Raw genomic sequence first — 12,685 nt, forward strand, 5'->3', positions numbered from 1 at the left:
AAGGAAAATATCTTGATTCTGGACCAATATTTATATAATAATAAGATATAAAGCCATTTTATGAACAGCCAGGTGTTGCCTTTTTCTATCCGGTTTTTATATTCAAAGAATCTAAATTCCTGAAAGAAATACAAGCTGATTGTGGAAAGAAATGTACAGACAATCAAAGAAGCTGATTGCTTCCTGATATAGGGATGTTGGTGAATGGGGGTTTGTGTCCGCATTTGTGTCACCATATCAATCTCTCTTACATTATTACACACACATTGATGGTGCTTATTAACGAATGTTAGCATCTTAGCATCGTCATGGGGAACATGTTAACATGTGAGAAGCATGTAGTGAATATTTGGCATTCCTCTCATGTGACAAATAAGTCAAAACAATAAAACAAAAATATTTAAATTACATGAAATCATCTCAAGCACAAGATGGAGTTTGACATTCCAATTGTTCAAAGAGAAAAAGAATCAGAGCAGGTTTTTTAATTCTGATTTGGCCGATGCATTTTTATGCATTCCTGAATATGGCAAAAATTCATGTAGTTTTTTTGTTGTTTCTGTTTTACACGAAGAACTACAGGAATATTTTCAAATGTATGATGAATAATTCACAAAAAAGAAAGTATTCCTTGTTTGTATGTGCATGATTGTCTTTATATTTGAAGAGCTTGACGTTCAGCAGTGTGTACCGTAATTCCACAGTCATTTATCAATACACCTTGTTTGAAGTCTAAGTTTGTAATTTTCAATATCGTTGTTGATCATCTAGACCTATTAGATATCAGGGTGTTTCTGTGTTGACAGCAAACTTGTTGTAGCTACAGGAACTGCATTGTTTGTGTTTAAGTCCACTGACCCGGTTCTTCACATTGTATTACCTTCTACAAGAAGGCCGAGGTGTATCAGGTGTTTTTCGTGTCTGCTTTACACTTTCAATGTCCGTCCTTTAGATGATTCATACATGTTACAAAAAATGGTTACGTTACACCCTGACCTCAGAGCTTTGGAATACTCTATAATAGTGAAAATAAAAGAGTCGATCATCTTTCTGAGATTGTTTGATAAAGTGTGAAAATGAGCCAGATAACATATTGCAGAGGTTTGAAAAAATATCATTGCAATTTTCACTTTTCTTTCTTTTTTCGAGAACTTATTAACACACAATTTGTAAAGAAGTATAAAAGTGATAAGCTTTGCCACAAACTGGGCTTGCACTTGAAGCTGACAATAAAGAAAGATAAACCACTGTGAGTACACCAATAAAGAAAATGATCCTATATGTATATGGAAATCATCTTTTTGTTGAGTTTGCAATTTGCAAACAAGGTTGGGTCGAACCATAATACTTTGTTTGACTCCTCTGAACAAATGATTCCAGGAAAAACATTTAAGCTTTTAGTAGAACATAAAATAAAAAAACAGGACCCTTTTTTTGCAGAAATAATCATCAGAAAATATTTTCCTTAGTTACACCAATGATTCTCAAATTGAAATACCAACTATAAAAAAGGCCATGCAATGCAGCTGCTCTGCCCCCCTGGAGCACTTTTGTCTGTACTAGTATGTTACTATTGGGTTGTTGTTGTTGTGGGGTCATTAAAGTTGCTATGATAAAAACGTCTATATCAACATTAGATTACACGCCTACTTTTAGGTAAAAGAGGAATAGCCCAACCCATGAATAAGTGTCATCTTTCATTGTCATTCTTCACAAGTTGATGTTTATTTCAGTGACATTTTAGATATATTTGACACATGCTCAGCATCAGAAGAACACAGACATAGTTAGAGAAGAGCAAATACTGCTTTTTTCTTTGCTGCTTACATTCCATCTGATCCTTGTTTTTTGTTTTCTTGTGTAACATAAAATGACTAAAACGGTTATTGGCTGTTTAAGCTCGTGATGTGCATTGAAAATAAATGAGCCTTGACCCTTTAATATTTGGCTAACATTCATCAGATGGCCAGAAACACACCTCAAAATGCAAGCTAATTTTGCTGGTGAATATTTAGTAACACCACTTGAGGCAATTCAGATCAGATTTCATTCATCTCCGTCTGCAGCCACAAAAGACTACAGTTTTTTTTCTCATGTAATACCTTTTCAATAATCAATGCTGTTGCTGTATTCTTCAACATAAACACAGCAGTATACCCTCAATATATGTAAACTAACGTTGCTTTATTAAAAAGATCTGCTCTTTGCTGCACCTCAGTTCTGTTGTGTCATCGCAACTTGAAATCAGCTGCTGTCTCGAGATATTATGAGTTGGGCAACCATCTAGGCCAGGTGGTTGCCCAATCACAATGGACCCAAACATTACACTCATCAGATGACCTCACAACATGACCTCACAAGCATCATTACAGTATAACGACAAAGCATCCGATACCTCTAAGATTACATTACTTTAGGATACCATTTGATAAAGGTTTAATACCAGGATGCAAATCACAGTTGCAACAGTGTTCTTTGTTGCGCTGAACATACAATGCTTTTTATTACTTAATACACTGCCCGGCCAAAAAAAAGGTCACACACTCTAATATTCGTTGGACCGCATTTAGCTTTGATTACGGCACGCATTCGTTGTGGCATCGTCTCCACAAACCTCTGCAATGTCACAACATTTATTTCGGTCTTAGATATAGATATAGATAGATATAGATAGATAGATATAGATAGATATAGATAGATAGATATAGATAGATATAGATAGATATAGATAGATATAGATAGATAGATATAGATAGATATAGATAGATAGATATAGATAGATATAGATAGATATAGATAGATAGATATAGATAGATATAGATAGATATAGATAGATATAGATAGATATAGATAGATAGATAGATATAGATAGATATAGATAGATATAGATAGATATAGATAGATATAGATAGATAGATATAGATAGATATAGATAGATATAGATAGATAGATATAGATAGATATAGATAGATATAGATAGATATAGATAGATATAGATAGATAGATATAGATAGATAGATATGACTTTTATTGATCCCAATTTGGGAAATTCTTTTGTTCCAGCAGCATTAGAAACATAGAGACAATACAAAATGTACACAATAAGAAATAGTAAAATATAAGATAAACACAAACAAAAAATTATTTACAAATCTAAAGAAAAAGAATGGGAAGTAAGAATGATATATACATAGAATGATTAAACAGGATTAATAATAATTTAAATGAATGCGGATGTGAATGTCCAGTGAGGTGTAAGTCCAGTGAAGCTATGAAGCAGAGAGTTCTCTGCCAGCCAGAGGAGATTTATTAAAAAGAGTTATTGCCGTGGGCAGGATTGTTTTCCTGTGTCTGTCCTTGTTGCAGCGGAGCTGTATTAGCCTGTTAGAGAAGGAGCTCCGTTGACTGACCAGCTGCAGGTGGAGAGGATGGGTGGTGTTATCCAGGATGGACAGCAGCCTGTTGAGTGTCCTCCTCTCCACCACAGCTTCAAAATTGTCCGTTTGATGCCGATGACAGACCCAGCTTTCCTGATCAGTTTATTGATCCTGCTGGTGTCACCGGCTCTGATGCTGCTCCCCCAGCAGACCGCAGCGAAGTCTTGCATACATTTTTCGCCAAGATCTTGTGTTGATGACACCATTAGATACATTTAATGAAAGGAATAATTTGTTGAATGAGAGTCAGTATGGCTTTCGGGCAAATCGATCTACAGCTTTAGCAATAATGAAAATAACAGAAGAAATTACAACAGTAATAGAAATAGAGGCGTATTTATTGATTTAAAAAAAGCATTTGATACTATAGATCATGCCATCTGTATTTCTAAATTACATACATATGGTGTGCGAGGAATAGTTCTAAACTGGTTAAGTAGCTCTTTAGATAACAGACAACAATACGTAGAGTTTGCTGGTAATGCATCTGAGAGTATGAACATTGAATGTGGAGTTCCATAGGGGTCGGTCTTGGGGCCTAAACCTTTTCTTTTGTATATCAATGACATATGTGAGATATCAAAGATACTGCAGTTTGTGTTGTTTGCAGATAACACCAATTTCTTTAGTTCAGGAGATGATTTAAAGCTTTTAGCAGAAAGCATTGTAAATGAAATGGCCAAACTTAAAATATGGTTTGATGAAAATAAGTTATCTTTAAATTTGAACAAAACCAAGTTTGTGGTTTTTGCTAATAAAAAAAAGGGTGAAAAGGTTTCACTGTCAATAGATGGAGTTTGTATTGAAATAGTGTCTGAATTTGGGTTCTTAGGTGTGACAATGGATGACAAATTGACATAGAAATCACATATAGTACATGTAAAAAAAAAGATGTTCAAGAATGTTTCTGTTTTGAATAAAGCAAAGTATGTGTTAGATTACGAGGCAATGAGAATTCTGTACTGCTCACTGGTTTTGCCATATTTGAGCTTTTGTGTGGAAGTGTGGGGCAACACCTACATGAGTAATATCAATCCATTGTTTATGTTGCAGAAAAGAGCAGTAAGAATTATTCATAAAGTGGACTTCAGAGAACACACAAATAGTCTGTTTATCATGTCAGGACTTTTGAAACTTAAGGATTTAGTTGAGTTCCTGACATTACTAGTTATATTCATGGCAAAAAGCAAAGTATTACCAGAACATTTATAAAAATTGTTTGTTTTTAGTTCAGAGGATGAGGACCGAAGAAGGAAATTTCATTTTAAGCATCAGTATGCACGGACTACTTTAAAGCAGATGTGTGTTTCAGTGGTTCGAGTCAAACTGTGGAATTGTCTACAGAATGATTTAAAGCGTTGTAGGCTGTAAATATTTTTTAGTTCAAGAAAATGTATAAAGAAAGAGCAACTAAACTTTATGAAGTGGCAGGTAATCTGTTTCCTTAGTTGATTGTGAATTAGTGTACATGTCTCCTGTTTCTTCTCTCACGTCACTGTAAGTATTTGTTGTAAGTAACTATAATTGACAGACCATCTATTTTGATTGTTTATTTATGTTTTGAGTAAGGAGCAGGCAAAATAAGATTTATTCTTCTCCCCGCTCCTTTTCACTCATGGAATTTATAAATAGAGTTGTGTTTTGAATATCAATTAATTTTCCTTTCTTTTTTTTCTTATGTTGTGCACCATCATGAGCAGAACAAATACAATGAAATCAAATGAAATGATGGGAGATTCGGACCACTGCGCAAAGTCTTCTCCAGCACATTCCAAAGATTCTCAATCGGGTTCAGGTCTGGACTCTGTGGTGGCCAATCCATGTGTGAAAATGATGTCTCATGCTCCCTGAACCACTCTTTCACAGTTTGAGCCCGATGGATCCTGGCATTGTCATCTTGGAACATGCCCGTGCCATCAGGGAAGAAAAAATCCATTGATGGAATAACCTGGTCATTCAGTATATTCAGGTAATCAGCTGACCTCCTTCTTTGAGCACATCATGTTGCTGAACCTAGACCAGACCAACTGCAGCAACCCCAGATCATAGCACTGCCCCCCACAGGCTTGTGACCTTTCTTTTGGCCGGACAGCGTAATTACTACCTAACTAAATGTTAAATAACATATCTAAATGTGCTGTATGTGTCCTACAGGGTAGTTTACTTCAACTGGCTGCTTATATGACTTTCAAATTAATTTCCCCTCATTATGATTTGTGTATGTGTTATTAGTTAAAATCCTCATTTTAAATGGAAAATAGGTCAGTTCTATTCAATAGGGTAAAAGTAAATGAAGAAAAGCAAAGTAAGGGAAGTTTTTTGTACAATTGTGTCAACATTTCTTATTGACATCACACATAAAATCCACCAGAATACCATCTGCTTTGATTATTTGATTTATTTCTTTGTCATTTTACAGGTACATGGTTGTCAAGTAGATTCCTCCAAATTGTATCAAGATTACAGCAAACAAAAGATAAGCAGTTTTAGAACAAAGACACTCACATTACATTGGTTCAAATCAGATGTGACAGATATAAAAGTGTGCTTCCCTCAGATTGACGTGAGGCTACAAGGCACCTCATAAACATACTTCTTCTAGTTGACTTTAACCTTGTCAGTAGGGCAAGAGTTAGTAAGAAAGTATGTGCACTAGCCCAGAGGTTCAGTAGGATAAAGCAGAAAAGCGCTGAAAGTATTTAAGTTGCCACTGTCGTCGCAGAGGAAACATCCTCTGGGCAGGTTGACAGCCACCTTGTCCCCAGCATTCAGGTGGAGGGCCACAACTACAGTGGCACTGTCCTCTTGGTCTTGCATATTTATTTCTTTGGATCCTGCCACCACCAGGCCGTTAACCTGCAGACCTGCGCAGGCGACCAAGATGTTGCCAGGAGACCCGGCGTCACTATAGATGGTGAGGGCGAGGCTATAGACACCAGAGCGGGGAACAGTGAAGATACCAGTCGCTGTATTGTAGCCATCACCCATATTGATGAAGACGTGTTTGTAGACGATGATGGTGTTGATTGTGAAGGGGCCATAACATCTAAAGTACGTGGTATTGAATAGAGCAACAGAGACAGCAACGCGGCCGGCTGGAGATACAAAGGTGAATTGAAAGTTAGAAAAAGTAAATCAATGAGTTTTGTTTATCATGAAGAAAATTCCGAAGGGTGTGTGACCCACCTTCCATAAGGTTGAGACCTTTCTCTGTTTGTACGTATTCCTCCTCCAACTTACTCAGCTTGTCGTTAAAGTACATCTTCAGCTTGTTTACCTCTTTCAGCATCACACAGCAGTTGCAAGATCCTTTGTCCAAGGAACACGCTGAACACAAACACACACGAATACAATTGCAGATAGAATATACGGTATGAAGACACCTGATTATGCACCCACAGTTCATCACCATTACCTCTGTTGGGGTTTGCCCGCTCTGCTGTTGAATTTGAGCTTTCCCAGACATAGGAAGGCTTAGCAAGGGATGCCTGGAGCAGACACAGCAGTAAAAGAGCTGGAGGGAAAAAGCATATGCATGTAGTAATAAAGACGATCTTCATAGGTTGTATATCTGAACTTTAACTTCCTCTAAAAAGGTTTAAAGTCTTACCTCTCATCTTGACAGCTTCAGAAGGATAGAGGTTGTGATCGACTGATAAGTAGAGGAGGTATCATGGATATTTTTTTTATGAGAGCCATCCCTTGTTACCTCTAAGTTTTATTCCTCCTCTTTTGTCATCGCTCCTCCTTTTTTTTTATGCACGTTTTTTTTTTATCCTGCCCTACTTGCTTTTATATGTTCAATCATCACCACCAAGTGCTATCATTTTCTAAAATCACACACCCTGCAGGGCTTTGTGTGGATGGCCACAGACCAGGTATCAACGATCACCTGAAAAGAGGAGTTTGTGTTACCTCTCTGGCATTGCTGCATAATAATTAACATTATTAAATGCTGTGCTGTTATTTTTGTATTGGAGCCCAGAATGACAGGAATAAGCCACAATGTCTGAGGCATACTCTGTAGATACATTTCCCCTAGAAACACACACACACGCACACACACACACACACACACACACACACACACACACACACACACACACACACACACACACACACACACACACACACACACACACACACACACACACACACACACACCTTGACTCAGTCTTAAACCCCCTTTCCAAGCCTCAATGATCCTTCTAAGGACATTCTACCACCAACATCATCACCTTGATTTAATGTGTACTGATTTTTATTCATAAAACTGTATCACGTTAGTTGAAAGCGATAATATTAAGTTGAACCCTAATATTATTTTATTTAAACTTCATATTATCACTTTAAACTAACCTAATACAGAGATGGGAAATCTGTTGACCTAATACATTTTTATTAAAGTCAACGTTTCAGTTTTTTCAGTGTAAGAATTGTACTGTGTATGTTGAGGGTTTTTTTTGTTGGCCAGGGCCAAGACAAGACAAATTATATGTACATTTATTGGGATGAAAAAGTATTCTGAATTTAAATCTAGATATGCAGTATAACTCTGTTAACCAAGATTTTTGTTAAAGAAGAAGATGGCTTTTGTTAAGTTATGTGTGCACTGATCTGCCTATGATTATTGTTTTTGGGCACCAGATCATGGTAATGTTTAAAATAAGGAAAAAGTTATCTTCGGAATGGCTATGAACATAGACATTTATACATGTGTTTCAGGTCACATCTGATTTCCAGCAGACTTTTTTCACTGGATGTATTGCAGATTTTGTGTTTCACGAGAATAATGTATACTGAAATAAGAGACCTTAGAAAAGGTTTCGACATATTTGATTAAAGTTTGACCATATTATTCAAATAGAGTTATTATTATTAAAAATATGTATTGTACTATAATTATACTTGTATGGAGTTTTTTGATGAGTAAGGGTAAATAAAATAGTTACTTAAGGGCTTCAAAATGTAGTTATATGTTAATCCGAAACGCAATCTACGTGTTATAGTTTTAACAAGCAGAACAACGTCAAATGAATTATTTCACCATCTTCGTGCACAACAACAACATGCAGACATCAATTTTGTATCTTTTTGTATCGATAATGTTTTCTTAGGTGTTTGAAACAAAGTGGCTCAGAATGCAAACATGTTTGTTTAAAAGTCTGGTTTATTTCACTGGTAAGTTTCAGGTACAACATTTTTTAAATTCATATTTCTATCACATTGTTCTAAAGATCAACAAAAAAAAAGAAATAAAAGGTGGATCAAAAGTTGGCAATATTGATGATGAAAAAATGAAATAATTAGGACAGCATTGGCAGGATTGGTTATCGTAAAAAAAAAACTGAAAAAGATTAAAGCCTTCAAGTTGGGCGTTTATCTAACAGACTCAAAAACAGTAAGAGTAAGTGCAAAGCCGTAATCAGCTAGAATTTGTCTATGAGTCGGTGGCATACAGCAGGAAGCCAGTGAAAGTGTTGAAGTGGCTTTGGCTATCACAGAGGACACATCCTGCTGGCAGGTTGACCGCCACCTGGTTCCCAGCTTTCAGTTCCATGGCCAATACCACAGTGGTACTGTCTTCAGGGTCATTGCCTTTATGTTCAGGTAAAACAGCCACAGCATGGCCGTTAACCTGCAGTTTAGCACAGGCGGCTAACGGAGAAATAACAGAATCAATGTCACTGTAGATGGTGACGGCGAGGCTGTAGACACCAGTGCGAGGAACGGTGAAGGTACCGGTTTCCGTACTGTAGCCATCACCCAGATTAATAGAGACATATTTGTAAGGGATGAGCGTGTCATCGCGGAAGGGGCCAAAGCAGTCCATTCTAATGTTTCTGTTGAGAGCGACAGAAAAGACACTGCGGCTGGCTGAAAAAGCAGAGAAGAACACCAAATCAGGCTGGAAGGTTTTGTGCATTAAACAATTGAAACATTTGTTAAATTGATATCCCGAACAGAAATCTGAACTGAAATCTTAATTAATCTTAAATAAGGAATTTTGGATATCATGGCATGACATGAATTACTTACCAAACGTCAAATCTTTCGGACAAAAATGGCATTGTGTTGGCAAGTGCATAAAAAATATTTTTTTTGGATGCTGGTGCTGCTCACCTCTGATATTGTTGAGGGCATTCTTTGATTCTGTCAGGACAGATTGCAGTCCTTCAACGCTTACGTTAAAGTAGTTTTGCATCCTATTCAATTGCTTCTGCATCAGACAGCAGCCACACGATTGCTGATCCAAATAACACACTGATCATGCATACATTCACAAACAAAAGAGCACACACATTAGGACAACGATGGCAGGTGCAAGTATGTGCAGATACATTGACTATGTATTGATAAAATAAACACTTTTTCTTAAAAATCACTTACGATTGGATGCTGTGTCAGAAGTAGAGGAAGGATCCACCCAGTCATATCCACCCTCACCAAAAGCTGCATGCAGCGTACAAAGCAGCAAAATAGCTGAGGGAAAAGAGCAAAGGCACACACCAATAAAACGCAGGAAATGGTTTGCATTATAGTTTATTGGAAAAAATGACCTTACTCTGGATTTACTGTTTCTGTGACTTTTCTTATTTTGAGGTGCATGGGAGTAAGCTTTACAAATAGACCATCCTCTTCTACATAACATCCTCTTCTACATCCTCAAAACGTGTTTCTTCTTCGTTGTGTAATTCATTAAATGATTCTTAGCGTACAGGTTAGAACAAGTTTCTATACCACATTATAAAGCCAACTTAATTCAGGGTATTTCCCAACTATTTCCATTATGTCTGACCTTTCAATTGAAACGTTTTTCTGGATTCCATGTGGTCTATGAAGTTAAAAACCACTACCATCCTAAATATTGTGCCACTGTAGTGGAAACTTGTACGACGTCTCACCTCTCATGTTGATGCTGGTGAAGGACGACGGCTTCAGATGGATTGAAGGTGCATATACTGATCGTGAAACAAAAGACTTGGATATATATCATTTTCTGAGAGTCCCGCCCTTGTTACCTCTTATTTTTTATTCCTCCTCTTTTGGCTCCGCTTGTCCTTGTTTTTATTGTTGCCCTATTTGCCTTTATTATCTTCATGACCAAATATGTATTCTCTCATCGCTAGGGGCTCTCATTTTCTGAAAATCACACACAAGCCGACACACACCCTAAAGGCTTTTGTTGTTAAGGCCAACCAAGTATCATGTATCGCCTTAGAGGAGGTCGTGTGTCCGTTGCAAAGGAGGTGAAGCGCAAGAGAAAAGTCATTCAAAGTTAGTCTTGCTGTAGACACAGGAGCTACTGGCTTAAAAAACCCCTCAGTTTGTGGTAATGTTAATTTAGTTTGTCGGTTTTGGCAAGGAAGAATAATGTGTTGGGGCTAATACCTTTCCACCGTGAGTTCAACAATGTCATATGAGTTTAATGCTAAATCAATGGAGTACTCTTTCGACTTTCCAGTTTCCCATTGTGATGGTTCAAACAAAATACAACATAGAGCTACAGTTCTGTTGAGAATCCTCGTTTATTTTTGTTCACATTTGAAAGGTAAATCATACCTTTCCATCCCAATGAATGTCACATAAAATCAGTAAGTGGTAGCTTTTCATTAACAAGAACAAAGTTTCTCAGCCTGTATGGCATTCATTAGTTTAAAGGAAGGTCAATACATGGGGCAATAGGTTCATAGATATACAATATTTTGAACTGTTATTTAGAAATGGCTTAAAAAATTGGAAACAAATTTGGATTTAAATCATTGCTTCTGTCAAAAGATAATATGGGTCCAAAGGTTTTTAGAAGTAATGATGATAGCATTGTGTTGGGATGGATTAGAGATAACAATAAAGAAGATCAATTCAAAACTACAAACACACCTCTCACCACGTATCTGATTTCATGTATCTGACTCAAACCTCATCAGGAGGTCAAGAGTTGGTTCAATACCAGGACCACTACATTTCCCTAACTTAATCAGTAGCATACAGCAAGAAACCAGTGAGAGTGTTATAATGGTTATTGTCGTCACAGAGGAAACATCCAATGGGCAGGTTGACAGCCACCCTGTCCCCAGCATTAAGGTGGAGGGCCACAACTACAGTGGCACTGTCCTCTTGGTCTTGCATATTTTTTTCTTTGGATCCTGCCACCGTCAGGCCGTTAACCTGCAGATTGGCGCAGGCGGCCAAGGTGTTGCCAGGAGACCCGGCATCACTGTAGACGGTGAGGGCGAGGCTGTAGACACCGGAGCGAGGAACAGTGAAGATACCGGTCTCGGGACTGTAGCCATCACCCAGATTGATGAAGACATGTTGGTAAGGGATGAGCTTGTCGTCGCGGAAGGGGCCAAAGCAGTTGAAGTTGTTTTTATTGGTTAGAGACACAGAGAAGGCACTGCGGCTGGCTGGAGATGCAGAGGGGGGAGAGAAGAACATGAAGTTACAATGGGAAAAGCCACTGTTTTATTGACCTTCACGCTCTTCTTCAGTATCTCATGCCCTTGTCTCACCTCTGATATTGTTGAGAACATTCTTTGTTTTTGTCAGTTCCTGCTCCAGCTCCGTGAGGCTTGTGTTGAAGAACGTCTTCATCCTTTGAATCTGCTGCTGCATCAGACAGCATCCACAGGACCCCTGGTCTATAAGGCATGCTGAACACACAGAAATACAGCAGGTTGAAGATGAAAGGGTCCACCGACTCAAAAACTATATCCCATGACTTTTTACAATTTCATTTTTTCTATTACCATTTTCTGTTTCGGAATCAGCCACTTGTCCCCTCCAGGCGTACATATTGGCCTGAATAAAGGCAGCTTCCAATAGACAAATTAAAACAGCAGCTGGGAGAAGAGCAAAAGGTATTAACCAATAACCCAGAAAGAATCAGACCACTGACTGCAAAACATTTGACAACTTTTCTAATCATATCACCTTGCATGGTGATGCTGGCAGTTGACGATGGCTTCAGGAGGGCAGACTGTGCGATTGACTCATGCAGGGTCCCACTTATATATGTTTCCCATCAATTCTCTTCTATAGCTCCTCCCAGTGCCCCCTATACCACTATGTTTGCCTTTATACATATACACCTGTATACCTTAACTCATTTCTGTTTGAGTGGGGGCTTCACACACACACACACACACACACACACACACACACACACACACACACACACACACACACACACACACACACACACACACACACACACACACACACACACACACACACACACACACACA

The 12,685-nt window shown here is 37.9% G+C and overlaps 3 protein-coding genes across 3 annotated transcripts; all 3 read right to left on the reverse strand.

Moving 5' to 3' along the window:
- Positions 1-5,869: 5,869 nt before the first annotated feature.
- LOC134879773 (C1q-related factor-like) lies at positions 5,870-7,105 on the reverse strand. The gene is made up of 4 exons (XM_063906272.1): positions 7,048-7,105; positions 6,853-6,951; positions 6,624-6,764; positions 5,870-6,532 (listed from the first exon to the last, which is right to left on the reverse strand). The coding sequence occupies exons 1-4, from the start codon at positions 7,052-7,054 to the stop codon at positions 6,090-6,092; spliced, it is 690 nt and encodes a 229-aa protein (XP_063762342.1). The 5' UTR covers positions 7,055-7,105; the 3' UTR covers positions 5,870-6,089.
- Positions 7,106-8,846: 1,741 nt separating this feature from the next.
- LOC134879873 (caprin-2-like) lies at positions 8,847-10,375 on the reverse strand. The gene is made up of 4 exons (XM_063906427.1): positions 10,343-10,375; positions 9,828-9,920; positions 9,561-9,701; positions 8,847-9,314 (listed from the first exon to the last, which is right to left on the reverse strand). Exons 1-4 carry the CDS (start codon positions 10,347-10,349, stop codon positions 8,878-8,880), a joined length of 678 nt encoding a protein of 225 aa, XP_063762497.1. The 5' UTR covers positions 10,350-10,375; the 3' UTR covers positions 8,847-8,877.
- A 1,036-nt stretch (positions 10,376-11,411) lies between these two features.
- LOC134880450 (complement C1q-like protein 3) lies at positions 11,412-12,233 on the reverse strand. The gene is made up of 3 exons (XM_063907390.1): positions 12,188-12,233; positions 11,951-12,091; positions 11,412-11,845 (listed from the first exon to the last, which is right to left on the reverse strand). Exons 1-3 carry the CDS (start codon positions 12,231-12,233, stop codon positions 11,412-11,414), a joined length of 621 nt encoding a protein of 206 aa, XP_063763460.1.
- Positions 12,234-12,685: the final 452 nt, after the last annotated feature.

This window comes from Eleginops maclovinus, chromosome 18 (genome assembly GCF_036324505.1).
Source record: "Eleginops maclovinus isolate JMC-PN-2008 ecotype Puerto Natales chromosome 18, JC_Emac_rtc_rv5, whole genome shotgun sequence".
Classification (NCBI taxonomy): Eukaryota; Metazoa; Chordata; class Actinopteri; order Perciformes; family Eleginopidae; genus Eleginops; species Eleginops maclovinus.

Bases quoted from the DNA above. Each gene is read 5' to 3' on its own strand.
- LOC134879773 (XM_063906272.1), bottom strand. The intron at 6,765-6,852 runs GTAATGGTGATG...GTTTGTGTTCAG, and splicing joins GCGGGCAAACCCCAACAGAG to CGTGTTCCTTGGACAAAGGA. The intron at 6,533-6,623 runs GTGGGTCACACA...TTGTATCTCCAG, and splicing joins AGGTCTCAACCTTATGGAAG to CCGGCCGCGTTGCTGTCTCT.
- LOC134879873 (XM_063906427.1), bottom strand. The intron at 9,702-9,827 runs GTAAGTGATTTT...ATGCATGATCAG, and splicing joins TTCTGACACAGCATCCAATC to TGTGTTATTTGGATCAGCAA. The intron at 9,315-9,560 runs GTGAGCAGCACC...CTGCTTTTTCAG, and splicing joins TGCCCTCAACAATATCAGAG to CCAGCCGCAGTGTCTTTTCT.
- LOC134880450 (XM_063907390.1), bottom strand. From the start codon at position 12,233: ATGTACGCCTGGAGGGGACAAGTGGCTGATTCCGAAACAGAAAATG. The intron at 12,092-12,187 runs GTAATAGAAAAA...CTGTGTGTTCAG, and splicing joins TGATTCCGAAACAGAAAATG to CATGCCTTATAGACCAGGGG. The intron at 11,846-11,950 runs GTGAGACAAGGG...CTGCATCTCCAG, and splicing joins TGTTCTCAACAATATCAGAG to CCAGCCGCAGTGCCTTCTCT.